The sequence below is a fragment of the Podarcis gaigeae genome, assembly GCF_964106915.1.
Source record: "Podarcis gaigeae genome assembly, chromosome: 12".
Classification (NCBI taxonomy): domain Eukaryota; kingdom Metazoa; phylum Chordata; class Lepidosauria; order Squamata; family Lacertidae; genus Podarcis; species Podarcis gaigeae.
Window position 1 is genome coordinate 28794158 of NC_139688.1, and position 25800 is coordinate 28819957.

Genomic DNA, 25800 nt, shown 5'->3' on the forward strand with positions numbered 1-25800 from the left:
CACTGACATAAGTATATATATAAGTTATGCTGCTTATGGTGTTCCCAAATTAGCTATTGACTTATTATTATTATTTAAAGAATCCTGTCCTTTCTGCTCACTTTGTGTAGCAAGACATCTCTATTAGCTTTTATATCACAGCTTGGATCCAGTTACTGCAGGTGTAAATAGGCTGATCCAGTCAGGTGGGGAGAAAAGTTTTGGACTGAATCCGGAACACCCAGCTTCAAGTCTTGACTCAGCGTGGATTCACTGTGGTTTAAGTGAACTTCTACCCAGAGTAGCTAATCCACAGCTCAAAGGTTGCATAGGGTCCTACAGGAGGGTTTAAGTGCCCCCCACAAATTAGAGACGTTTTGTTTAACTGATCCTGTGGATCCCATGCAGTGATGTCATGATGCCAAAAGCTTATTTCTGTCCCACCTCAATTCTATTTTAATTTTTAAAAATGTAAATACTGTATACATTTAATTCTTTCTAACTGACTGATGTTGTAATTCCCAAAGGTTCCATGTGTCAATTTTAAAATATATTTATTGTTCCTTTATAACCTCTCTCTTAGCCCCCCCCCCTTTACGTTTGTGACTGGCTAGCCTGGTTGCTACGGTAGCAGATTTGCACTTATTGTTTTTCAGCAAAGTAAACGATAATTGCTGCTGCATTTTAGCCTCCTGGCTTGGTAACATCTTTTACTGTAGTTCTATTAAGGTTTGACTGACATATTAGTTTATTTGTCCTTGACGCTATGCGTGAGGTTTTTTTTTTCATTAAGGGGATTTGCACTTCTTTTTTTATTCAGTCACTTAGTGAAATAGAGATGAGAATTGACAGGGAACGGATACTCATTTCCATGCAAAGTCAAGGAAGCATTAAGTGATTATGTTTCTTTTCTTTCAGATGTCAACATTTGCTGCAGTTTAAAGCACCTGTTATCCCTTTTCTAATAACTGGTTTGCTTTAAACTGACACTTTAATATCGTACGTGCATTTCATACCATTATCGGGCTTCGCTATGAGAAATTGACGTTGCAAATTTTGTTTTTTTGCTGCCGTCCCTCCGTTTTGCACTTTTGATAGTTCCCTAGAAGCAACTGAGACACGCATACACAATTGCTGAATGAATCCCACCTTTGCTAAGAGTGCTGAAAGTTGTTGGGAGACCCTAGTTCCCCTCACAGAACTACAATTCTCAGAAGAGGGCTTGATGGTTAAACCACTCTGAGAATTGTAACTCGGGGGGGGGGGGATAGGGGTCTCTAAACAAGCCTCTGCACCCTTAACAAACTACAACTCCCAGAATTCTTTGGGGGAAGCCATGACTGTTTAAAGTGGTATCATAGTGCTTTAAATGTATGGTGTGAATGTGGCCCAAACAGCTCCAGGAAGGGGGGGGGTTAACCATTTCCTATTCCACCAAGGGGAAAGCTCTGACTAGTTTCAGGAAACACTCTCCTCCTTTAATTTCCATTTTCTTTCACTTCGGCTAATTGTCCGATACTGTTATTTCAGTCAGATTTTCAGCAGAAGAAAGAACCAACACAGGAAGATTCTGATCTGGACAGGAAGAGAAGGGAGACAGAAGCGTTACTGCAGAGCATTGGTATTTCTCCAGAACCACCTCTAGGTATTCAGAGAGAGAGCTGTTCAAAACATTTTAGCCACCATTTAAGATCCACACTTTCTTTTGACTGTAGCATGCTTTCCTTTTCTTGGTTTTTGGCTGTTGTTCATAACGTTATGTGTCCTGCTTAAACACCGTTTCGTATCTCCCCAATAACCAATTCAGAGCATTTCTGCTTCTTAGCTGTGCTGAATCTCAGTGTGTCTATTATGTGTCGTTCTCATCCAGACATTTCAAAATTGTTTCTCTGCGGGCCACACCACTCGCACCATCTTGGGCTGTCGCTGTTCCATTCTTCTGAAAATTGGCTTGGCTCCCCTTCATTCCTCTGATTTTTTCTTACATATAATAGTTGCCCCTTTGAAAATAGAGTCCTTTATTGACCTTTAAAACAAGTATCGTTAAAAAAGAAAAACTTAGAAAAGGAACATAAATTTATACATAGACACTGTACATTTAAAACACATTCCAAGCACATTTTCTCCCTCAGAGAATTCTGGGCACTGTGGTATACCCCTCACAGCGTTACAGTTTGCAGCAACTCTTAACAAACTACAGTGCCCAGAGTCCTTTGAGGTGGAAAATGTGCTTGGAATGTGCTTGTTTGATATACATGCCCCTTGCTCCCACCCATTTTTTGCTGTTTTGTTTCATTCCATCCAAATCGTAGACCTATTTAGGCATTCATAAGTGATTTACATGAACACATGACAGAGGTAGAGCAGGTATGCTGGGCTCCATTCACTCTGCCCCACCTTGGTTCCCATTGCCCTCTGTGAGTTGGAAGGTGACTTTTTTTTTGCAGTGGGAAAGTCTCCTGCACTCACGGAAACTCCCTAAGCATTTTAGGAAGAGGCATTGTCACAGGTCAAGGGTATTCCAAGCTGGCAAAGAAGGTGAGGAGCAGATCTCATGAGGGATGTGGTTTGCAAAGATGACCTGCTAGGGGGCGTGACCAAATAAGTGTTCTATGGGCTGGATAGAGGTCAGAAGGTCCACCTTTGTCTCCTGGACCTGATGTTTGCCACCCAGGCCTAAGCCGTGTAGGGCAGGCATCCCCAAACTAGGCCCTCCAGATGTTTTGGGACTACAACTCCCATCATCCCTAGCTAACAGGACCAGTTGTCAGGGATGATGTGAATTGTAGTTCCAAAACATCTGGAGGGCCTAGTTTGGGGGTGCCTGATGTAGGGCTTTTAGGAATATGAAATACAATCTGAGGTCTCCAACATGAGCCAGCGTGATGTAGCAGTTAGAGTGCTGGACATGGGAGACCAGGGTTGAAATTCCCGCTCAGCCATGAAGCTCACCCAATGACCATGGGTCAGTCACTGTCTCTTCGCCTAACCTACCCCATAGTGTTGCTGCGAGGATAAAATGGTGAAGAGGAGATCTATGGACTCCACCGTGAGCTTCATAGGGGAAAGGTGACATATAAATGTAGAAATAAATAAATAAAATAAGCATATTGCCTAGTCTGGATCATGGCTTCAGTTCTGCAAGCCAGCAAGAAAACCCGGAGCCAGCACTGATGGCCATATTAAAAAACGGCATGATGCATCTCTTGGCTCTAAAGCCATAATTCTCTTTGTAGGCTATTCATGCAAATTAAAAATCAGCTCCTCCCGATCCAGATAAAGCCCAAGAAGCAGAATGGATGCATAATAAGCACGTCACCTACCACTTCACACCTGTACCTGCCAAAGGGCTGTCATGAAAAATGAATGCCTTTTGCACTCACGATTCGTTTTAGTGACAGTTCCTAGTGAGAATATGTGTAAGGTGTTGGACCTCGTGCCACGGCCAATCCATTTGATTGACACTTCTGCCAAGAGATGTGAAGGATTTAGCTAGGAAAAGAAAAAAGGAAAATGCAGTTAGGAAATTATTTTTGATTTAACAAAGTAAAACAGTGGATTTTTAAATGCCCAAGTTGAAACAGGCGATGTCGCATTATAAGATTTACATTTTCCTCCGTGTGGCTGCCATGAAGATTAGTCAGAGTAGAATTGTTTCTGCGTTGCCTGCCCCCTTGCCAATCTAGATGCAAAAACAACAACAGCATTTCCACTTTAAAAGTGTGAATGATCTATCTTTGCTTTCAGTGCTTGAAATGGAAAGGTTCCACACCTTGTCTTTTTTTTGTGTGTGTGCGGGTGGGGGGACTTATTAAACTAAATCATCATGCAGTCTTACTTTGGCTCTTGGGCCTAGGCTGAGCACTGTGTGAGCAAGCTAGCTGACTTCGGTTTTGCCTTAACTTCGCTTGGCAGGTTCCCAACCAATTGCCCTCCTACTACTGGATTAGTTTTGAAGTTCCCAAGTTTTAAACAAGCTGGGTTCTGTGACCCTGCAGTCATTCTGCATAAATGCCTATCTAGCCACCTCCTGCAGAAAAGGGGAAAGAATGAAAACCAAAGCCTTCCAGTGAAATCATTGGAGGTATAACACGTTCACGGTTCTGGCAGAAAAATGCCCAAGCTGTTTGGATCAGGCTAAAAGCCTAGCAGTGTAGATTTGCGTCAGGTGCCATTAGTCTGCACAGGCAGGTAGTGGTGGAGCGTGCCTTCCCAGCACCTGGGGCGTGCCTGGGGGGGGGGGGTGAGGCACGGAGGGTGACTTGAGGAGGACGCAGCAGGGCAGGCATGTGCCCTTCCAATCAATCTGACTGGTCTGATTGGAAGAGTGCATGCCTGTTGCGTCCTCCTGACGCCCTGCCAGTCCCACACTGCTTTGCGAGGCTGGGATGTGGGATCCGACTCACAAAGTAGCACGGGGCTGGTGTGAGGAGCAAAATGCACCCCAGGAAAAACTGTGCCTGGGGCAACAGTCCCCCCCCCCCATCTCGCTATGCCTCTGCAGGCAGCCAATTAGAGCAGCAGGCTATGCAGCAACGCAGTGGCGTAGCGTGGGTTGTCAGCACCCGGGGCAAGGCAAGTAATTTGCGCCCCCTAACCCGTGGATTTTTGCCCCCTAACCCTAACCCCCAGATGTTGCGGCCGGCCCCCCCTGCACCCCCCACGCTACACCACTGCAGCAACGTACTAACACAATGTATGTTAGCAGCCCCAAATGCCCAATAAACTGTTCTATCTTGAGACTTTAAACAACTGCAGTATGCCTTTTCCATCCCATGTAATGACTTAGCTCCAACTAAGTTCTACTCAGAGTAGACCCTTTCAAATTAATGGACCAAAGTTAGTCATGTCCATTAAATTTAGTGGGTCTAGTCTAAGCATGACCAGCATTGGCTATAAACCAATGTTTTCCCAGGCAACGGCAGCTCTCATAAAGAAAATCTTTTTAACACTATGCAGAAACAGTATTTTCAATTTTTCATTTCCCTTAAATTTTTTAAAAAGATATCCAAGGCCTTTATTACTTCTTTGAATATGTTTCCATGTCTAAAAAAATATTTTAAATAGAGTACTGATACTATCATAACTCGCTTTCAGGCCAATCTAAAATTCATTTCAACTTTTAATTTGCCAAAATATTTAGAATTCACTTGACTTTCTTCCTTTTCCTTTCCTTCCTTTTCCTTCTTTTGGTTTCACCATTTCAAACTCTTCCACTCATCCAACCGTTCTATCATTTTGGATCCTCGCTTATGATTTGTCTTACACTGCTCTTCATCAGTGCAGTCGCTGCATGTTTTAACATGGGATACCTGTTATTTTCATTATTTAGTCCCAACCCCTATGTCTCCCTCTCCGAAATCAGTGAGCACTCCCAGCGAAGCCGGAAGCCAAGATTCAGGAGACTTGGGGCCCGTAGGAAGGTAAGACGAAATTCTCTGTCAGTGTATGCTGTTTGCTTTCATTGTGGATTCCTTTTATGTGAATGCCTTTCCTACCATGCCATGCCTCCCAGTTGTAAATATTGAGTAGACTCAGGGCTGGCTCTACTACTGACCAGAGTGGGGCGGCCACCTCAGGTGATATATGTTGCCAAGTTGTAAGTGTGGAACTTCTTCATCAACACAGAGTGTGTGCAGCGAATGGAGCGTAGAAATAAAAAGCTGTCCTCAATATCTTTTCTTAGTTTTATTTTCGAAAACATTAACAGCCAAACGCTGCAAGCCATCACCAGCAGCTTACAAGACATTTGATCAAAATAAATACAGTTTCAATTAACCAATTATCCTATCACATCCCTTCCTGCACCCGGTGGAGAAAGTAACTCCCCTTTTAATTAGGCAAAAAGTCGAGAGACCACAGGTGTGCAGCTAAGTAGGTCAAACTGTAAATATACACCTCTGAAGCCAACCTGGTTCCTGAGTAGCATTATTGACCACTTTAAGATAAAGAAAAAACAACAGTCAGATGACAGATCTGTGTGTGCCACACAGCTTGCCTTTCTAGCGCATTGCCTTAAAGTTTAGTGGGTGTTGTCTCATCACCAGCGTGTTGTCCTCCATGTGTTGTTGAGCATCAACTCCAATCAGCCTGTGCCTTTCTTGAATTAGTGGGAAAGACTATGGGGTCTGGAAATACACCTATTCTATTGGAGTACAATAAAAGGAGCCTATAGGTTGGGGGTTGGGAACCTTTTTCAGCCTGAAGACTGCACTCCCTTTTCGGCAACCTGCCATGGGCCAGTGGTGGGGGAGGCAAGATGCAAAATGGGAAAAACAACAAATGTAAATGTTACCTTTGCAGACTAGACTTGTTTCCAGGGCTAGACCAAGACATTTTGGCACCTGAGGCAAATCACAAAAATGACATCCCCCCTCCCTGTCAGGGAAGAAGGGGTGAGTGAAGATCTACATCAGGAACATGGGGGAAATAAAGATGCACATTGGGATCTGCTGCCTCTGTGGATTGTGCCACCTGAGGCAGTCACCTCAGCTTGCCTCATGGGTGGACCGGCCCTGCTACTTTCTATACACACACCCGCCCATATTACATGTATTATCAGATTTCAAGAACACATCCAGCCAACCCAAAACACTCAAGGAAGGTGTGAAGCAGGACTGGAGAGAATCCCAAACAAACAAAAAGCATGAGAGAAAATGTAGCTTTAAATGAGTTTCTTAAAGGGATGTAGAGATGAATTGCTGTGGGTATCAGGAATATACAGTATTGATTTAAAGCAGGTAGAATGGAAGTTTGTTATTTACTATGAAGTTTTATTGGATCAGAAAGTGAAGTCTTGTAATGTAAAGCAGGGAATATTTTTATCTCAGTTGCCACAAGCATTGCCCTTATGAATTATATGAGGAACAGATTTATAATTAAAGGGATGGCTAGAGTGGGGCAGATCACCACCACCATTTGAATTTGTCTTTCATCTTGGCCTACTTGGCTGAAGTATTATAGGTGATTGACTAACTTAGGGCTGTGTCACTCAACTCAGTCACTCTTTTCACCTCAACCTGCAACCCTGTAGTCACTATCTTCCTCTCAGTAGTCAAGGTGAAAAAGGAGACTCCTGGCCAATACCCTCAATTGCCCTCTCACCAGTTTCCTGGCAGAAAGAGGTGAGCCTCTTGCTCTTGCTCCACCTCAAAACAACCTCCACCAAAATGCCAACATTCCCAGATGTTCCCATCCTCACAGGTCAGGACTTGATGTTCCCAAGCCTGCTGATGGTTCTTGACAGCTTTTGCTGTTCTCCATCTGTTCTAACACTGAGCCTACGAGTGCTAGATGGAAAATGCCACCCTCCGTCACATAGCCTGTGTCTTAAGATAGAGATTTTTTGATCCTTGGCTTTGCTGGATGCATCTTCTAATTCATTCAGCCTCAAGCACTCTCCAAACTTGTCCTTCAGTACCTCAGGTTTCAAGGACAACCCTTTCAGGTCTTCCCATGAGCTCTAAGTATGCCAATTCATATTGTGCAGTATTATTGTCAAGAAGAAAACAATAAAACATTTCCAGTGTAGTTGCTTCCTGGCAGCATCACACCGCTTACTAGCCATGTGGTATCTTCTTGGGCATTAGCTTAGGTCATTTCATTTATAAAATGCTTCTCATGGAGCATTCCAAAGCAATGAACAATAAATAAGTCAACAATAAAAACAATTTCCCAGTCTAGTACAGATACAGGCTGGGATAAGAATCTAGACTTAGTCTACAACAGAAGACAGTAGAAAAGCCAGCTCTGTGATATATATTGAGAGAGTTGCAATGGGTAGATACTGGCACACTAAAGGTCCAACTGTTACCATATCATCAGAAGGTCCTTTCCATATAATGTATCTGCAGGAGGCCCTCTCCCGTGGAGTGCACTGATCGATTGGGTACACTGCTGCCAGCATCTTGACCTTTGCCCGTTAGCTAATAATTGACAACTTTAAGCAGTATGGCTGCTGTATTAATACGTCCAAATAAGAATATTTCTATCAAATCATGGTGCCCATGAAAGGCACTGAAGTAAATAGACCGGCAACTTTTACTGCATTCCCATTGTTGATGGCAGCTGTCTTGTGGCTTTGTGTGATTTCTTAGGTTGTCATGTGGTTTCAATTGGTATGAGTGAATTAGTGCTTGATTTATATGGACCCGGGTTTTCCTACTGTTCTTCATGGCAATATTTGGTATGTACTCTAGACCAGCTTTTCTCAGTCTTGAGTCTCCAGATATTATGGATCATCAACAACAATTACTTATTATTTATTTATATGCCACCTATCTGACAGGGTTGCCTCAGCCATTCGGGATGGCTTCCAACACAAGAATAGTAAAAACGCAATAAAACGTCAAACACTAAAAACTTCCCTGAACAGGGCTGCCTTCAGATGTCTTTTAAAAACCATGTAGCTGTTTATATGTTTGACATCTGATGGGAGGGCATTCCACAGGGCGGTTTCGACTACCGAAAAGGCCCTCTGCCTGGTTCCCTGTAACCTCATCTCTTGCAATGAGAGAACCACAAGAAGGCCCTCAGAGCTGGATCTCAGTGTCCATGCTGAACAATGGGGGTGGAGATGCTCCTTCAGGTATACAGCTCCCGCCACTCCTGACTACTGGTCCTGCTAGCTAGGGATGATGGGAGTTGTAGTCCAACAACACCTGGGGTTGAGAAAGGGTGCTCTAAACAGAAACTCCATCTAGCAGTCTGATCCAATATATGTTTACTTGTATGTCTCACTCAGTGCGGGGTTTAGTTTACTTACTCCCAAGTTAGAGTGAGTGCATGGGATTGCTGGTCTCGACCTCAATCCTGTGAGCATTTGGTGGAAAGCAAGCCCTATTGGACACATGAGCTTACATGAATAGTAAATTTCTGTTTGTATGGCCATCACAAAAGCACGGATTGGTTCTGGGTGCCTGCCAGATACAGAGTCGGGAACCTCTGGTTAATTAGTCTTTTTGCATGTGAGCCAGTGGCATCATTAAAAACAGTCACACTCTCATTCCTCAAGGAAATGTAGAGTTTGCTTGTCTAGATTATAGTTCTCATTAGTAAGTTTCTCATGGTGTGGTTTTGAGGGGAGGGGGCGCTCTTGTTCCCTAAGGGGGCTTCCTAGTGTGACTTAGCAACCTGAGTCTCTGCTCAATCCTGTATTAATATGTAATGTGCTGTCACTGAACTAGGGTGGATAATGGCCCTTTCGTACTCATTAATCTACTCATGAAAGCTTTAATTAGTCTGCTTTTCTTTTAGAGGTGGCAACATCTATTGGCCCCAAGGAAATCAAAGGTGTCACTTACCATTGGATACCCATGGAAAATGTTACAAGGAACAACTAAAGCCACGTGCATTTTGCAGGAGAAGACACGGGGAGCCAGAAACTCAAAAAGGGGGTGGGAATCCAGTAAGCAGTTGAGAAACAGTTCTTACAAAATTCACTTTTGCGTGTTTAGACTTATAGCAAACCTCCCCCTAATGTATGCAGGGAGTTGTGGTTGTTTTTAAAATCTTAATAAGGGGGAGCATTGGAAAATACGATTGCGGAGCGCTGTCAAGCGGAAAGGCGTGTGCAGAGCAGATCCCGAACCAGCTGTTAATGGTAGTCTTTGAATAAGAGGGTCAGTGCTAGCTAGCCTGAAATGGGGAGCCGGCAAAGGCGGACCTGACATTTGAACCTGTGCAAAGCCTATACAAGGCAACATTGTCCTCCGGTAACCTCAATTGCCTTTGTCTGCTGAGGATTCTGTTCCCCAGCTCTTCCTTTAATCACACAGTAATGGAATTCTCCCTAACGGAATATTGTTTGTCACTTGGGAAACTTGACAGGTTTTGAAAGAGGATGGAGCAAAGGGGTAATGACTGCCTTGAGCAAGCTGCGTGTCCCCCGCCCCCCCTAAGTATCCTGGGTGTGCAGGTATAAGTGGTCCCCCGATACTCATGACATTAGAAGCTGGCGCATATTCGGCAAATCACACTTTCTTCGCTAATGACCTTGGCAGTGTTACGGAGATCATTTTCACTTTGTTTCAGTTTCATCTCGGCAACTTCTCTAACACATTAGGCACAGAAAGTGCTTGGCATCTTCCGCCCCCTCCTCTTTCATCATTCAGATTAGGTAGAAGTATTGGGAGGAAGAGATTCTGCCTCTGCTCACGAAAAGCCACCTGAGCAAAATCTTATTGGCTGTCTGTGTCGTTTGTATTTTTATTTTGAAGGAATCGCTTTCAAAAATGCCTTTCCAAGGACACACAAAATCCTGGGCAAGTTTTCAGCCAAGTCACCAGGAGGATTCTCTTACTACAGCTCAAATCCTTTTGAACGTGCCCTGCTGCAAGGTCCCATTTATTTATTTATTTATTTATTTATACATACATACATACTTTTAATGGACTTAATATTGATTGTTTCATCTCAATGTGACAGCGTGTGGCCAGTGCCCTTGCTCTTGCCCTCCAAAGTGCAACTAACAGGAACTGAGCTCATCTAGCGTGATTGTCCCATCTGCAGTCCAATCAATCCATAGTACTTTTGTGCAGGAAGTCAGTCCCTCTGTGTTTAGCTAGGAAGCACGTATAGGAGCTCCTCCAGGCAACCTGTTTGTTGAGTGTCCTTTCTGGTTAGCTCACACAAAACTTATGCTGGTGTTAGACTGTGACCGGTTTTCATCGAGCATTTGGAATTGATAGTGGGGAAGTTAGATGACACTGAGCATTCATCCTGATTTGTTTGTGCTGCATTCCCTTTAATAAGTCATTCATCCCGCTTACTAAAAAAATATAAGAAACAGATTAGTGTGCTGTTTTCCAGGATGGGACCATGGGCAACTGTCCCTAAATCCAGTGCTGGAATGAGCTTTCAACCAATTTTCTTTGCCATAGTTGTGTGGGCAGAGTCAACCCTTAGGTGCACATTGAACCAACTGACTCAGTCCAAGATACAAGAGATATTTTTTTTACATTTAAAAAATTTATTGTTAAATTTATATTCCACCTCTTATATCCTCCAAGGAGTTGAAGATGGCATACGTGGATCTCTTCCTCCCCATTTTGTCCTAACAAAAACCATGTGAGGTAAGTTAGGGTGTGAGGCAGTGGCTGGTGTGACGCCACCCAGTGAACTTCACAGCTGAGTGGGGATTTGAATCCAGGTCTCCCAGCTTCTAACCCAGCTCTCTAACCACTACACTACACAGGCTCTTCAAATCAACCTGGAAGTGCTGTGTTGGTGGTGGCTGATGGGAGTGGTAGCCCAAAACATCTGGAGTGCATCAGGTTGCAGAAGGCAGGTCTAGTCCAGGGCGGGTGAACCTCTGGCTCGAGGGCAGGGGAATGTGGCCCTCTAAGCCTCTCTGTCTGGCCCTTGGGAGTCTTTCTGTGCCATAGCCATGTCCTTCAGTAGCCCTGCTTCACACTTTCCTTAAATGTCTTTGCTTGGCTGAAATGTGTCCTCTGATAATTCCTTTCGCTTGCCGGAATGGAGGAAAGAGAGGGGTGCAAGCTAGCTTACTGTACAAAAGTGGTGTGGGCACAGTGGTGGTGCCAGCCCATGCCAAGCTCTCCATTGCCTTGCCCCTGCCCTCTCCCTGCGCTGCCTCGCCAGCTGCTACTAGTTTTAGGATCACTTTACTATGTTCCCAGCTTGTATCCTTGAACACCTTAAAAAATTGCAATGTGGCAAGTTGTGGTCTCTCCCAGGTTGGAACTGCCACAAGACTACTTCACTCTGTCATTTTTTTAAAAGAAGATCAGCTCCTGGAAAAATCAATTTATAAAATAATGTTGTATATTCATGTGTCCTTAGATGTAGCCTGTTAGTCAACCAGTTACTAACTGCCTTTGAACTAAGTAGGTAGTGAGGACAATTATTTATAACCTCCTATTTTAATAATTCCATTTATGTACCATTGTATTAGATAAGTATGTATAGAATTATGATGTTTTTGATGCATTTTTTGTTTCTTCAATCATTCGTTTCTCAAATCCATCTGTTAGTTGAAATGAGAATGCAGAGATCACTTGGTCCTAATGCTGGGAATCCAGATCGCAGCTGGAGGAAGCACTCTCATTGGTGTGCTTCTGGATTTCCTCTCCTACCCGCCTAAAATGTGCTCAGTCCTCTTAACCCATAGCTGGCAATGCTGATCATCTGTTAGTCGGTGTGCACGCCACGTGCCATGCAGACACCCCGAGTGTTGCATGCAGAGATTTCCTGCCCTCCCAATTGTAGCCTTTTGTGCCTCTGGTGCAACAAACCTGCATGCAGCGACCTGCTTGCAGAACGCTCTTTCCAGGGCACTTAAGCACATGGGTGCTCCAGTGTACTCATGGAGCTCCAGCAAGCGCAAGGGCTTCCCTGTTGACCTTGATGTTGAGCTACGAATTGGATGCAGCTTCTTCACTGTGGGTAGGAGGGGGAAAGTTCACATTTAACATCATTTAACAACATATGATAATCATCTGGATTACCATATTTTTCCATCTAAAAGACACCCCCATGTGTAAGACACCCCCTATTTTGGGGGACTCCGATTTAAGAAAATGGGGGAAGATCTATCCATGTATAAAACACCCCCAAATTTTGGACAATGTTTTTTAGGAAAAAACTCTAGTCTTATACACGGAAAAATACGGTATATTCATCAGCTAAGCAGCTGGTCTTTCAGGATGGTTGTTTTTGAAGTGAAGCAGAGCTGAGCAAAAGTCGGAAGCCTCTTGTCCTTGCTAGCATAACATTCTCCAGTTTTGACAGAGAAAGAGAGTTTGATGGAATTACCTGCTCTTGTCTGACAGTAGATATTCTGTGATATTGCCTGTGTTTCTCTGTTGTACTTTTGGAGCTGTGTTCTGTGCTTTTACAGCATATGGCAAACGACAAAGTGATTTGTTCCTCTCCCTGCAGCCCATCATTGCAGTTAATTCTGTGTGTTCTTCTTCCTCCCCTTGTGCTGTGCTGCTGATAACCTCGCTAGGACCCTGCAGTGGGACACAGACCCTTCAGTGCTGCAGCTTCAGTCTGACTCTGAACTTGGGTATATGTCCACTCTCGTTCTTTATTTTCCCTCTTGTTATACTATGACTTTGTTTGCACTGGTTATGTTGAAGTTGCTTCCTTGGTCAGCTTTCTCCTTGTGTGTATGTGTGTGCCGAATCCTCAGCGTCATACAGTACTCTTATTTTTGTTTCGTTTTTTAAATTTTTTGGGGAAGGACCATCTTCTTCTGAGAAAAACAGAAGCTTTCTGAAAACGGTCACTACTTCTGGCTAGTGAAAACATCCAGGGTCCAGTGCACTTTTGATGTTTTCAAAAGAAACATTTTCATTTCGCTGGAGATGAAATGTTAGAAAAGCATGTTTGTGGAAACAGTAACATGCATGTTATAGGTGTGTACTATCAACATGTATGTTTTTAACATCACCGGCAGGCCACAGATTTTCCCTACTTGTTCATTGTTCAAAGTATTTTATTAATATCACATCAGTCGTATTTCTATTTCCTTTTAGCCCATTACCCTATTACCCTTTTTGCTTTGAAAGTTGCAATCAATAAATTAGCTAATACAATTTACATAACGTTGGCTTCTTCAGTACCATGATATAATACACTGATGTAATATTTTTGCACTGAACTTCCTCCAGAGGGCTCAGCTCTGCGAGGTTGATTCTGTTGAGCAGAGGTGACTATCCCAAATTCACCCAGTCTGTTTTATAGCTGAGCTATTTGAACCAGGGCTTCCCCTCTCTGAGATTATGTTTGGGTTGTGTTACAAATAACCTTAAAACTGTCTTTGGATAGGTACTGGTTATATACATAAAATATTTTTTTATTGGATTAGAGGTGGGCGAGGAGCAGAATATGACTGCAGCCCAGTGCACACCTACTTTGGGAACAAGCCCCATTTTATACAGGGATATTTGCTTCCATACAATAATGCATAGGCTCACAATATGAGAAGTAGTGCAATAAATATCCTGTCCATCTTGAGGACAGGACTGCAGTACCATTACCAGTGTTATCCTAAGAATGTCAAGCAACTTCTGTTTTTATCTTTTGATTATTAAGGACAAACCAAGCATAATGCTGTTCACACAATTAGCATTTTTTTGGGGGGGGAGGAAGTAAGGGGAAGGCATGGGGGCCCTGACACAGATCAGGAAACCGTGGGGGGGGGGGTTCCTGCACTGTGAATTTTTTTTAGCAGTAATTTGCACAGGAAGCTGCCTTGTACTGGTCTATCTAGCTCACTATTGCCTACACTAACTGGCATCCCCTCTCTAGGGTTTCAGGCATGAGGCAATCTCAGCCATAACTGGAGATGCTGGGGTTTCAAACTGGGGCTTACGCATGCAGATCATTTGCTCCACCACCAAGTTGTAGCCCTTCCCCCGCATGCCCGGTTGCATGAATGGTGTCTTGTCTGGTTCAGCTCTTAGAATCCAGCAGCAAAAGATTCTGGCAAGGCTGAATGACGCCCTTCGCGCATCCTGCGAACAGACTGCGGTCGATGCTTTGGAGTGTGCATTGCGTTAATACACAGTGGCAAATTCAGAGCTGTGAAAGAGAGTCATTTGGGGGCGTTCATGAAATCCTTTCTCAAAAACAGACTAGTTGCAGCACTAGCAATGGTGGCTGCTATACTGCCACATCATTTTTATTTTTTGCTGAAAGCTCGATTTAAAACAAAACAGAGTAGAAACAGCACTTTTCTAGCTTGCAGCATGTGTCAACCCCCCGAGAGAAAGCAAAGTTAAGTTGCTAATGGAAAAAAAAACCCACATCCTGTGGGAACTGGGGAAGGGACTTAACTGGGTGGTGGAGCAAAGGCCTGGCATTCAAAAGCTTCTGGGTTTGGTCCTCAGCATCTCCAGGTAAGGCTGGAAACAGTGGCGGACCTTGGGGTCTCACATTTCACAGCGCCCTGTGCGACGCCAAAATCCACCCCCTCTCCACTTCTCATCCTCCACTCTAAATAGTGGAGGAAATGACATCCTCTGCTAAATAATAGTTGTGACATCCTCTGCAGTGCCTCCGATGCTCGGCGCCCAGTGCTGCTGAACTGGTTGCGCTCCCCTAAATCCGCCTCTGCTGGAAAGTACAGTGCCTGAAACATTGGAGAGCTACTTTCTGTCAGCATTGACAATGCTGAGCTAGAAGGACTAATGGTCTGACCCCACTATAAGGCTGCTTCTTGTGTTCATGAATGAGCGCCATAGTGCTTTTGACAGCACACTCCAGTACCTAACCCAGCTTTTTGGTTTGCTTGTTCTAGCCGCCGCCTACACAAACTGGGCGTGTCAAAGATCACCCAGGTGGACTTCTTGCCTCGGGAAGTGGTGTCCTATTCCAAGGAGACGCAGACGCCTTTGTCTACTCATCGATCTGAAGGTAAAGCAGCTACCATTTCTTCCATGGAATTCGAGATGTTTGGAGTGAAGAAAAAAAGCTCACTTTGATCAGTGATCACTTTAATTTCACACACCATAAAGGTATTAGAAAGTGAAAGACATAGCAAGCTTTCTGTTACAAAGAAGTAATTGGTATGTGATTTGGAGGGTGGTCTCTTTTGCAATAAAAGCTTCCAGCCTCAGGACAAGTTACTTGGAAGCCCTTTCAGTCAGCTGTGGTGGAGTTCCTGCGCTGGGAGACACTCAATTCTTTCTGACATGTATCTCCTCCATTTTTACTATTTAGTTTTGTTTTATCTCATGCATGCCCCTGCGTGGAGTTTTTAAAGCATTTTATTCGTTGTTTTATTTGGATGTGGCCTATGGACTAGCCCAGTAAATGTGATTATTTTATGTTGTTTTACACTATGTTACATTTAACCTCTCTGGAAAGGGAGAGTGGAAGGTTTATTAGTGGCAGACCCGGTAACACCATTGTCTTCCTACTGATTGTGCTTCAGATGGAGTTAATTCACTTTGACAACAATAATATATAACTGTATTATTCATAAAATAATTGTAGCAGCAACCCATATGACTTAGGAATTGCATCTGGCTGTAGTCTTGGTTTTGTCTTCAAGGAAATAATTTTTTCATTCCAATAGCAACACGTGTTTGTACATTACACTGGATTTGTTGAGATTTTAGCGGTAGCCGGTCCGCATGATCAGTTGAGTCAGGTCAGTGTGCATGGGATTGCAACTTAAATCTCCAGGTTAACTCAGCACTCTAATGCTGTTCAGATGTTCAAAAGCACATGGAGATAATTGTGTGAGAGTGTGAGCATACTCTGGCATATCCCCACACTCTGCGCCCTTCCCGATCCTGTCAGTGGCTGGAAGGTGGATCTTCAGCGGGGCAGCCTTCCACATGCACACACAAGCTCTGTGAGCATGAAGAAGCATTGATTGCCCAGGATTTCACCCTACTTATGCCTGTTTGGTAGCCTCAACCTATACACAGCACTGAGGAGTGGATCACATAGGCTGCAGCAGTGGCGGTGTGGGAGTAAGGGTCAGGTGACCTTAGCCTTGTTCTCCCCCCTCGCGTCACCCCTCCAAATACTGCTTGCTTCTGAAGACGTGAATAGGGTTTTATGAAAAGATCCAAAGTCTTTTAATTAGATGGAGAGAAGACTGGAACTGCTTTTGCATATTTTAATTTTATTTGTTTTTAAGAGTGTCTTGACCATTTTAGAAAGCTTTTGCTTTGTTTCTCTTTTGAAATGCTGTGTGTTTGCTGCCCTGGGCTCGAGGGAAGGCAGGATATACGTTCAATTAATATTAATAAAATCAAAAAGAGATCTGCAGTGCAAGTAAGCTCTTTATTTTCAGCAGTTTCCTGGTGGCTTCCAAACTAAAAGGGAGATATGGCTTGGAAAATCTGTCTTGTTTCATTATTCTGTACACGCTGGAGGTGTGGAGGCTAGCTGGCAGCTTCTAAACAAGTAGTTGAGTCATCAAGAAGACATATCATTTTCCTCCACTTTCTTTTTTTGCTCTATTCAGCATCCTACTTCCTTCCACAGAATAATGTATTTTTTTGTTGGAAAACCTGCAACTTCCTTTATTTGAGGGGAAGAAATGACATGTCATTTTTGGCTCGGTGTACAATTTGAGATGCTGTAGATATGCCTCTTGACCTCACTGTTCATTCAAAATGCCTGAGACACAGAGGTCACATTGAGATTATAACAAGGATACTTCTGAAAAGGCTCCTCTCTCACACCTATAAATCATCATCCACACACCATAACACATAGGAACACTTGTCCTTGTGGATCATGGCATCCTGTTGCAAGTCTCCAAGGCATTCCCAGTACTGTATGAGAAGGACCAATGACCTGACTCAACAAGGCATCTTTCTGTGTTCTCTGACCATTGGCCCTGCTGGCTGGGAGAGTTAAAGTCCCACAACATTTGGAGGGCAATACTTCAGGGAAGGCTGAGCAAATCATTTAGAGCACTCATATAATTACTGAATTGATGTGCCTTCTGAAGTAGCCTTTATTTTATCTGCTGTTCAAGGTAATTACCATAATGGGTTAGCTAAGCAAAAGTAAATATTTGGAACAGGAATGGGGCATCTGGGGCCCCCCAGATGTCGTTGGACTAAAACTCATGTTGTTGTTGTTGTTGTTGCATTTATTAAATTTGTGTACCGCCCTTTACCCATAGGTCACAGGGCGGTCCACAACACAAAATTGCAATATAAAAAACACAGTATATGTAAGAACAATAAAAACAGAAGCAATCTCATTTTGTCAAAAGATGCTTGGTCCATTCAGGAGTTATATTACTGCCCCCCATCATTCCTGACCATGAGCCATGTTCCCTGGGGAGGATGAATTGGAGTTTAACAATATCTGTAGGGCTAGTGGCTCCCTCTTCCTGCCGTAAGACAAACTGTTGGTGCCTGAATGCTTTTCTTTTGAGGGTAAGCAGCAGCTTGGGGGACGGGGTGGGCGTGGGTGGGTGGGAATTCAGGTCAATAAACTGACATTGCTGAAAGGATGAATCTCTTCACTTCCAGCTGCATAGGACTGCTCCCAAAGCATTCTCTTCCTCCCCCCCCCCCACCTTAACTGAGAAAGATGGGAGATCTTGTGGATAGCCAATGTTACATCTAGCTCAGCCCTCCAATAAGCTAACTTACTGCTTAACATTTGTTCTTGCTGCCTGGCAGAGGTGCCAAAGCACTGTCTCCTTAAAGGATATATTGATGTAATAAAATAGCGACGTAAATCTATTTGTTGCGGAAGTACAGTGGTACCTCGGGTTACAGACGCTTCAGGTTACAGACTCCACTAACCCAGAAATAGTGCCTCAGGTTAAGAACTTTGCTTCAGGATGAGAACAGAAATCGCGCAGCAGCAGCAGCGGGAGGCCCCATTAGCTAAAGTGGTACCTCAGATTAAGAACAGTTCCAAGTTAAGAACGGACCTCCAGAATGAATTAAGTTCTTAACCCGAGGTACCACTGTAATCTAAAACCCAAGTGCAAAATATGTATACAACTGGTTGCACTATTTTCAGGTTAATGAAATGTTTAAAAAAGATGTTAAAGAAAGTGGCTATGTAGAAAAAGTCTCAAAGTTTCAAACAGATATAATAAATAATGATTGTAAAATTCTGTCAAAAATGTATAAGATATTGTTGGAATGGTATACAAAAGATGAAGAGGTTAAATCTGTGATGATACAATGGGCCAAAGACTTTGGTTACAATATCCAATTTGATGATTGGGAAAAATTATGGAAGGAAAATTTAAAATATACTGCATGTACAATTGAAGGAAAATGTTATGAAAATGTTTTATAGATGGTATATCACACCGGTAAAATTAGCAAAAATGTTTAAGACATGTAATAAGTGTTGGAAATGTAAAGAAAAAGAAGGAACGTTTTATCATATGTGGTGGGATTGTAAGAAAGTGAAAAGTTTCTGGGAGATGATATATAATGAATTGAAAAAGATGTTAAGGTATAGTTTTGTAAAGAAACCAGAAGCTTTTCTTTTAAGGATTATAGGAAAGGAAATAAGAAGAAAGGATTGTAAACTTTTTCAATATGCAGTTACAGCAGCAAGAATTTTGTTGGCCCAGAAATGGAAACAAGAGGAAATACCAACGATAGAAGAATGGAGAATGAAACTGACAGACCATGCAGAACTGGATAAACTAATTGGGAAGATAAGATATTTGCAAGACCAAAAGTTCATCGAAGACTGGGGAAAGTTTGTAGAATATCTGAAAAGTACCGTATTTTTTGCTCTATAGGACGCACTTTTTCCCATTCAAAAATGAAGGGGAAATGTGTGTGCGTCCTATGGAGTGAAGACGCCATAGCCCCGCAACCCTCTCCCAGCTGGAGAAGTGACACACGGCTATGGCAGCAGCCTCTCCGCTGCGCCTTTCCGCTGCTCCCTGACCTGCTCTTTGGGGCTGGTGGTGGGCTTCCCCCCGCCAGCCCCAAAGAGCAGGTCGAAAGGAACCTGAAGCCTGGAGAGCGAGAGGGGTCGGTGCACAAATAATACAAATAATACAAATAAAGGGAATGTGTAACTAAGAGGTAAATGTGGATGATTATCAGAGAAGCTGAAGGAAGTCCAAAAAAAGATAATTTGTTAAAATTTGGATAAAATTGTATATTTGTGTTGAAAACTAATAAAAATTATTTTAAAAATAATAATAAATAAAACCCAAGTGCAAGACTGGGTGTGAAATGGCAGAATTTGCCTTCAGAAATGGCACAAGCATATGCTTCTCTTTCGAAACATGGATTTTTTTTGGAGGAGTTTGTTTTATTCTTTACTCCAGAAATTTACAAAGAGTACCCTCTAGTGGTGTATGTAAAAACTGACATTGTGGCGGAGGAGTCCATCAGAGGAAACTGACTACTGTAGGCATGAAGACGGGAGCAGTTCTGAATATGGAAGCATGGCATTGTCCCATTTATTTAAGGGCGGGGAGCAATTTTAATGGCAAAAGGAGCCGATGCATGAGAAGAATATAGCCATTCACTTAACCTGTGGCTCATATGGGTGAGGAGTGGGCCGTGTTTTCCTCTTGCCTGGTAACGATTTCTTGAAGGGCAGCTCTGTTAGATCTGTTGTTCCAGAAGGGGAGAGAGAGAGAGAGCTCTAAAAAGAATCTTGTGGTATTTTAAAAGACAAATACATTTATTAAGACATAAGCTTTTGTTGACAACGCATGCATTCTCTCTGATAGAACGAGATTTATTATGCTATTCTTGAAAGGGAATGGGACAACTTCATAGAGGTGGACAGCTCTATCCATGATAATTTGGCGGTATAGCAGAGGAAGGGAAAGTTGTGGCCCTCCAGTTGTTGTTGGACTCCAGCTCCCATCAGCCCCAGGCAGTTTTGCCCAGTGGTCAGGGATGATGGGAGTTGGAGTCCAACAACATGTGGGAGCCCACAGGTTCCCCAGCCCTGCAGCACAGCTTTAATGCACATCCAAAGGCATTGTGCTTCTGAAGACCACTTTGGGGGCAGAAAGGATGCTGGTCAATATGGATCCTTAGGGCGATCCAGCTGGTCTCTTCTTATGTTGCCTTGATCTACATAACAATTATTTATCTGTCTTGTCAGACCTTCCCACCCTGTGCCAGGCTTCCGTCACCAGGGCTTTTTTTAGAAAGGCGTCTGTCTGATCTAGTCCCCCCCCCGCCATGTTTATTTCTTATGTTTCCATTTTAATGGCGGTTTTGGAAATGGTGGTGGCTTAGGCTTTGCACCTTAATGTTCTGATCTTATAACTGGAGCCAGGAATGGCGATTGTGAGGTATTTTAATATTGTGTAATGTTTGGGTGTAACAGTTTCTTTCGAAATTAGGCAGGATATACATTTTTTAAACAAGGGGGGGCTAATTTTAAAAATGTATCACAGCCTTCCTCTATTATTTGTTTATTATAAGATTTCTTAGTAACTTTTGCAGTGAATCAAACATAGACAACTTGCACTGAGTCGGACCACTCACCCATTTGACTTAGTAATGTCTACACTGACTGGCAGCCTTTCTGTCGTGTTTCAGGCAGGGGTTTCTCACAGCTGTACCTGGACATCTTGGGGATTGAACCTGGATGCAATGTAAAGCAGATACTCTGTCACTGAGCTGCAGCTATTCCCTAAATCAACTCACATCCATCCTCAGAGGGAGTGATCTAGTGAGCTTTGCCTACAGACAGAGATTTGAATTCAGGTTTCCCTCATCCAAATCCATGATGTTTCTATTTTACTTAATATGTGTAGGGTCTGGTGTCAGCGTCGCTTGTGCAGGTTCTCTGCTGTTCATTTGTGTTCCTTTGGTGGTGAGAGAGGTTGGGGTTGACCTAGGGTGCGGTTGTTCATTTGTGGTTGGCTGTGGTGGTCTTTGTTTTCATGTGTTAGTGGGGTGGGTGGGTGTTTTGGATAAGGTTAGCCAGATTGATTTGTATGCTGTTGGTGGATTTTTGTCATTGTCTTGTTGCGCTGTGTATGTGATAAAGGGGAGCTATACCAGGGTGAAGCTGTCTTCTTTTATTTGTCCCCATGTCACTTTCAGTTTACAGTAGTAACTTGGGTTAAGTACTTAATTCGTTCCGGAGGTCTGTACTTAACCTGAAACTGTTTTTAACCTGAAGCACCACTTTAGCTAATGGGGCCTCCTGCTGCCGCCGCGCTGCCTGAGCACGATTTCTGTTCTCATCCTGAAGCAAAGTTCTTAACCTGAAGCACTATTTCTGGGTTAGCGGAGTCTGTATCCTGAAGCGTATGTAACCTGAAGCGTATGTAACCCGAGGTACCACTGTATTGGTTAATTTGTCTAGTAAGGCTGTTTCCCATACTGTTTGGTACCATTGGTCCATGCTTACTCCTGACAGGCTTGACGGCACTCTTGAGATTATTCTGTGTGGCTGCAGGTTTGATTTAATCTTCCTGCAGGGGGCCACAGCCTGGCATGGACCCTCCAAGAGCTTTAATTGAGATTCCTGCATTGCTGGGGGTTGGACTAGATGATCACTGGAGGCCCTTTCCAGCTGTACAATTCTAGGATTCTATTTTTCTTCCACTCCTTGCTGATGATGAGTCTTTTGCTTTGCTTTCTGCTAAGGACGGGGGCGGGGGGCGGTATGGCGAACCCTTCTCCCCCCCCCCTTCCACACACACCAGAGAGCTCTGTCATTATGTCCTAGGGAGTAGATTCGGCCTCCCCACAGGGTGGTTATCAATCCGATCGTTAAGTCTGGCATCCCAGTTCAAAGCATTAAACCAAATGAGCTTCTGGGACACCTGGTGACAATTGGCCCCAAACGCGAGTTAATGGCCTTGACCTCCGGGTCTCATAACTAGCTGCAAGCCATTTCTGCTGTGCCTTTGCCCTCATCCTCGCATCCTGACATCTGAAACCAGCATTGTGCTGCGTTATTTGGAGAGGGAGCCTCATGACACCTGTATGCAAATAGAACCCCAGCTGGGGAAGGGAAAGCATTTTTCTTTCTTTGCCGAGAAAGCGCCCAGCATGTCTGAGCCATCAGCAGCTCACATGTCAAACTATTCCTTTAACACGATGTGAATGAGAACATGGTTGGTGCTTCCCTGACGTGCCGCGTGCATGCAATAGCTGCAGGAAGATTTCTTCTGAGTTCTTGAAAATGTAAATCTTTTTTTTTTTTCATTTTTAAAAATTTATTTACAATTATTCCTAGACCGCTTAATATTTAAAGATCTCTTAGTGGTATGCAAAAATGCAATGCAAAAACAATAAAGCAGTATAATAAGAGCAGAGATGAAACCAAAACAATATTATATGGGCAGTAATAACAGGGCCCAAGTCTTACAGGTCAAGGAAAGCCTGGAAACACCTCCCCCCCCCCCCCCATATTCAGAAGATATCAGAAAACTGGCGGATGATGCTTCACATATTGTAGAAGGAAGAACATTCCAGAGTACAGGGATAATGGTGTAAAATGCCTGTTTGGGGGAACTGCTCTGTGATATTCTGTCGGATGCCACTGATATTCTGCAGTGCCACAAGTATAATCTCCCCAGATGATCTAAGCGGTCTTACACATCTGTATATGGGCAAGAAAACCGGGTGCAGGGTTATTCCAGGCTTCTGATGTAAGTAACAAGAGTTTAAATGTGGCTGGTAGCTAATTGGCAGCCAATGTAGTTCCCTAAAGGTAGCGATAACATGTGTGTATCAAGGTGACAGGAAAGGTGAGACTAGCTAAACCAGAAGTCGTGCTTCCATCCTAAACAGCCCAAGATTAGGACAAGGAGTCAGGAGCTTCCTGGCCTGTTAGGTTGTTCCCATCATTTCCTTACAAGATCCATTTTATTTCACTTTTTCGTGTTTTTCCAGTCTCTCACATATATTATCCTACTGAGTGTCATAATATAAAAAACAACAACCTTGGGTTTGATGCCTTGGTCTTATGGAATAGCTTATTTTCTATCTATCTAATGTATATACCACCCTTCATTTGAAGATCTCTGAAGATCTCAGAAGATCTCAGAGCAGATTACAAGATAAAAATATAGCTCAATAGAAAAATATAGCTCAATAGGAAAACACACACCAAAGAATCCAATAGGTTCTCATACTCATAGAATAAAATATATTTTTAGCTCTGTAACCACAGTTAACACCAGAAATCCTTTGCTTTACATTTCCACCAGACACGGACAAAGTTTCCCTTGCCCCCACTCCCGCAGTGTCACTCCACATACTGCTTTTTAATGATAGGGATTATTTTGTTGTTTGTTGTTTAGTCGTTTAGTCGTGTCTGACTCTTCGTGACTCCATGGACCAGAGCACGCCAGGCACTCCTGTCTTCCACTGCCTCCCGCAGTTTGGTCAAACTCATGTTTGTATCTTCGAGAACACTGTCCAACCATCTCGTCCTCTGTCATCCCCTTTCCCTTGTGCCCTCAATCTTTCCCAACATCAGGGTCTTTTCCAGGGAGTCTTCTCTTTCCATGAGGTGGCCAACGTACTGGAGCCTCAGCTTCAGGATCTGTCCTTCCAGTGAGCACTCAGGGCTGATTTCCCTAAGAATGGATAGGTTTGATCTTCTTGCAGTCCATGGGACTCTCAAGAGTAGGGATTATGATGATGTCCAATTGCCTCTGACCACACCATTGCAATCCTCAAGAAGTCCCTCAATCTGTACTATACTTCCTTCCGGTGTATCTGATGGTTGTGCGTCCCCACCTGCATCCCCAGCACAAGGGCTTGGGGTATGTGTTTTCTAGGAGATGTCCATGGTACAGACCAAAATCCACAAGCTACCTAGTATGAAGAAGATGCAGTATGAGATGGACAAGTTCATATTCTGGATCGATTTGTAATTCTGAATCTCAACAACAGCCTTCCTGCTCTTCACTTAAACTCCCATTTTACATGGGCTTCTTGGAATTTTTAAGGATGTGAACTGGGCTAGAATGAGGAGTAAGAGAATATGTGTCTCTGGGGCCTCATTGTAGCTTGCTTCATGTACTTAATGTTATCATTAGGGCAAATGAATATGTGCAACTGAGCCAGCTGAAAAGGCTTATGTCCTACAGCTCAGTAGCATGAGTTCTATAGCTCAAAAATGGCTTAGGGAAATAGCCCTAGTTTTTCACAGAGGCTTAATAGTTTCCTCAAATTGGCTCATTAACCGAAGAGGCCACCTGCCCAAAATGATAGTAGAGGCTCCCTCCTATATATGCCATATTCTTGATCATATTGAGGAAATGCCAGCTTTCTGTCCCCACCACTAAAGTGTTTACTAATTCATTCCCCCCCCCACAAGGACCTGAAAATAAATAGCATCCTTCCAATTGTATTTTATAACTGCAATATGACATTACTCTAATGTAATTAATATCAGCATAAGATGGAAAAAACACAAAATATTTTAAAATAAGAAAATCAGATATTAAATGCGATAGTCTAAAAAAAAAGGTCCTGTTTAATAAATCTTTAATCTGGCTATTCCATTTGTACCCTATTACTTTGTACATGTCATTTACACAATTGTTTTTGACAGATGAAAGTCACTGTGCAAAGATTCTCTCCTCTCATTCTTAGGTGGTTAAAGCTTTCTAGCGAAATCACCCACGTGTTTAAATCTATAATTGTTTATGTGTTCACTTGGCAATAAAGTCATGTTGAACTCAGTGGGAATTTTCTTCTGCTTTACTTCTGAATCAGCACACATGAGAACAGGTTGTGTATGTGTGCACTGACATATACACACAATAACTATGTTTTGGTAATGTTTCTTTTTCATGAAATCACACAGTTACACTTACTTTTATAATATTTATTATTATTAAAAAATATTAGTTAAATTTTTGCACACAATAAAACAGAATAACAAATGCATAAAAACAGCAGTACACAAAAAAGTAAAATGCTCATCCGATGATATATTTAAAAGAAACAAGGCCTACCCACCCCACGTAAATGAGCCCGAACGAAAGCCACAAACATGTCTAACTAACCTGCTGATTAAAATCTATAAGCATGGGTAATTTTAAGAACAGCTTTTGCCTGGCACCTAAAGACAGACAGCGATGGCGTCAGCCACGCTTTTCCTATTGGAAAACATTCCACAAACAGGGAGCCACCATTGAAAATGCCTGTTCTCATGTGCATTTCAGAGTTTTATGGCTCTTTTTTAAATGGTCCAAATTTTTGGCCTTAGCAACACTGCTGGCTGTTTTTACCTACATGTTTCTTGATTGCCCTAAACCTGGAGTAGCTAACCTGTGGACCTCCAGGTGTTGATAGACTACGACTCCCATCACCCTTGGCCTTCCTATGTGGGGCTGAAGGGTGTTGGAGTCCATTGATGTCTGGAGGACTACCGGTTCCCCACCTGTCA

General features: G+C 43.1%; 1 protein-coding gene and 1 long non-coding RNA gene across 11 annotated transcripts in view; one reads left to right on the top strand and one right to left on the bottom strand.

Moving 5' to 3' along the window:
* DYNC1I1 (dynein cytoplasmic 1 intermediate chain 1) overlaps window positions 1-25800 on the top strand; it is a 230124-nt gene that overhangs the window by 48627 nt on the left and 155697 nt on the right. For 4 of the 10 annotated variants that reach the window (XM_083705284.1, XM_083705281.1, XM_083705283.1 and 1 more), the window contains 4 exons: window positions 1510-1624; window positions 5312-5402; window positions 12950-13009; window positions 15248-15363. In XM_083705284.1, coding sequence (XP_083561410.1) covers window positions 1510-1624; window positions 5312-5402; window positions 12950-13009; window positions 15248-15363 — 382 coding nt within the window. The remainder of the gene's footprint in view (window positions 1-1509; window positions 1625-5311; window positions 5403-12949; window positions 13010-15247; window positions 15364-25800) is intronic. The other 6 variants (XM_083705288.1, XM_083705286.1, XM_083705287.1 and 3 more) reach the window with 3 other exon arrangements.
* LOC310828255 lies at window positions 1708-5039 on the bottom strand. Its single transcript, XR_014556787.1, has 2 exons — window positions 4651-5039; window positions 1708-4504 (listed from the first exon to the last, which is right to left on the bottom strand). It is a non-coding gene; the product is annotated as an uncharacterized lncRNA (long non-coding RNA).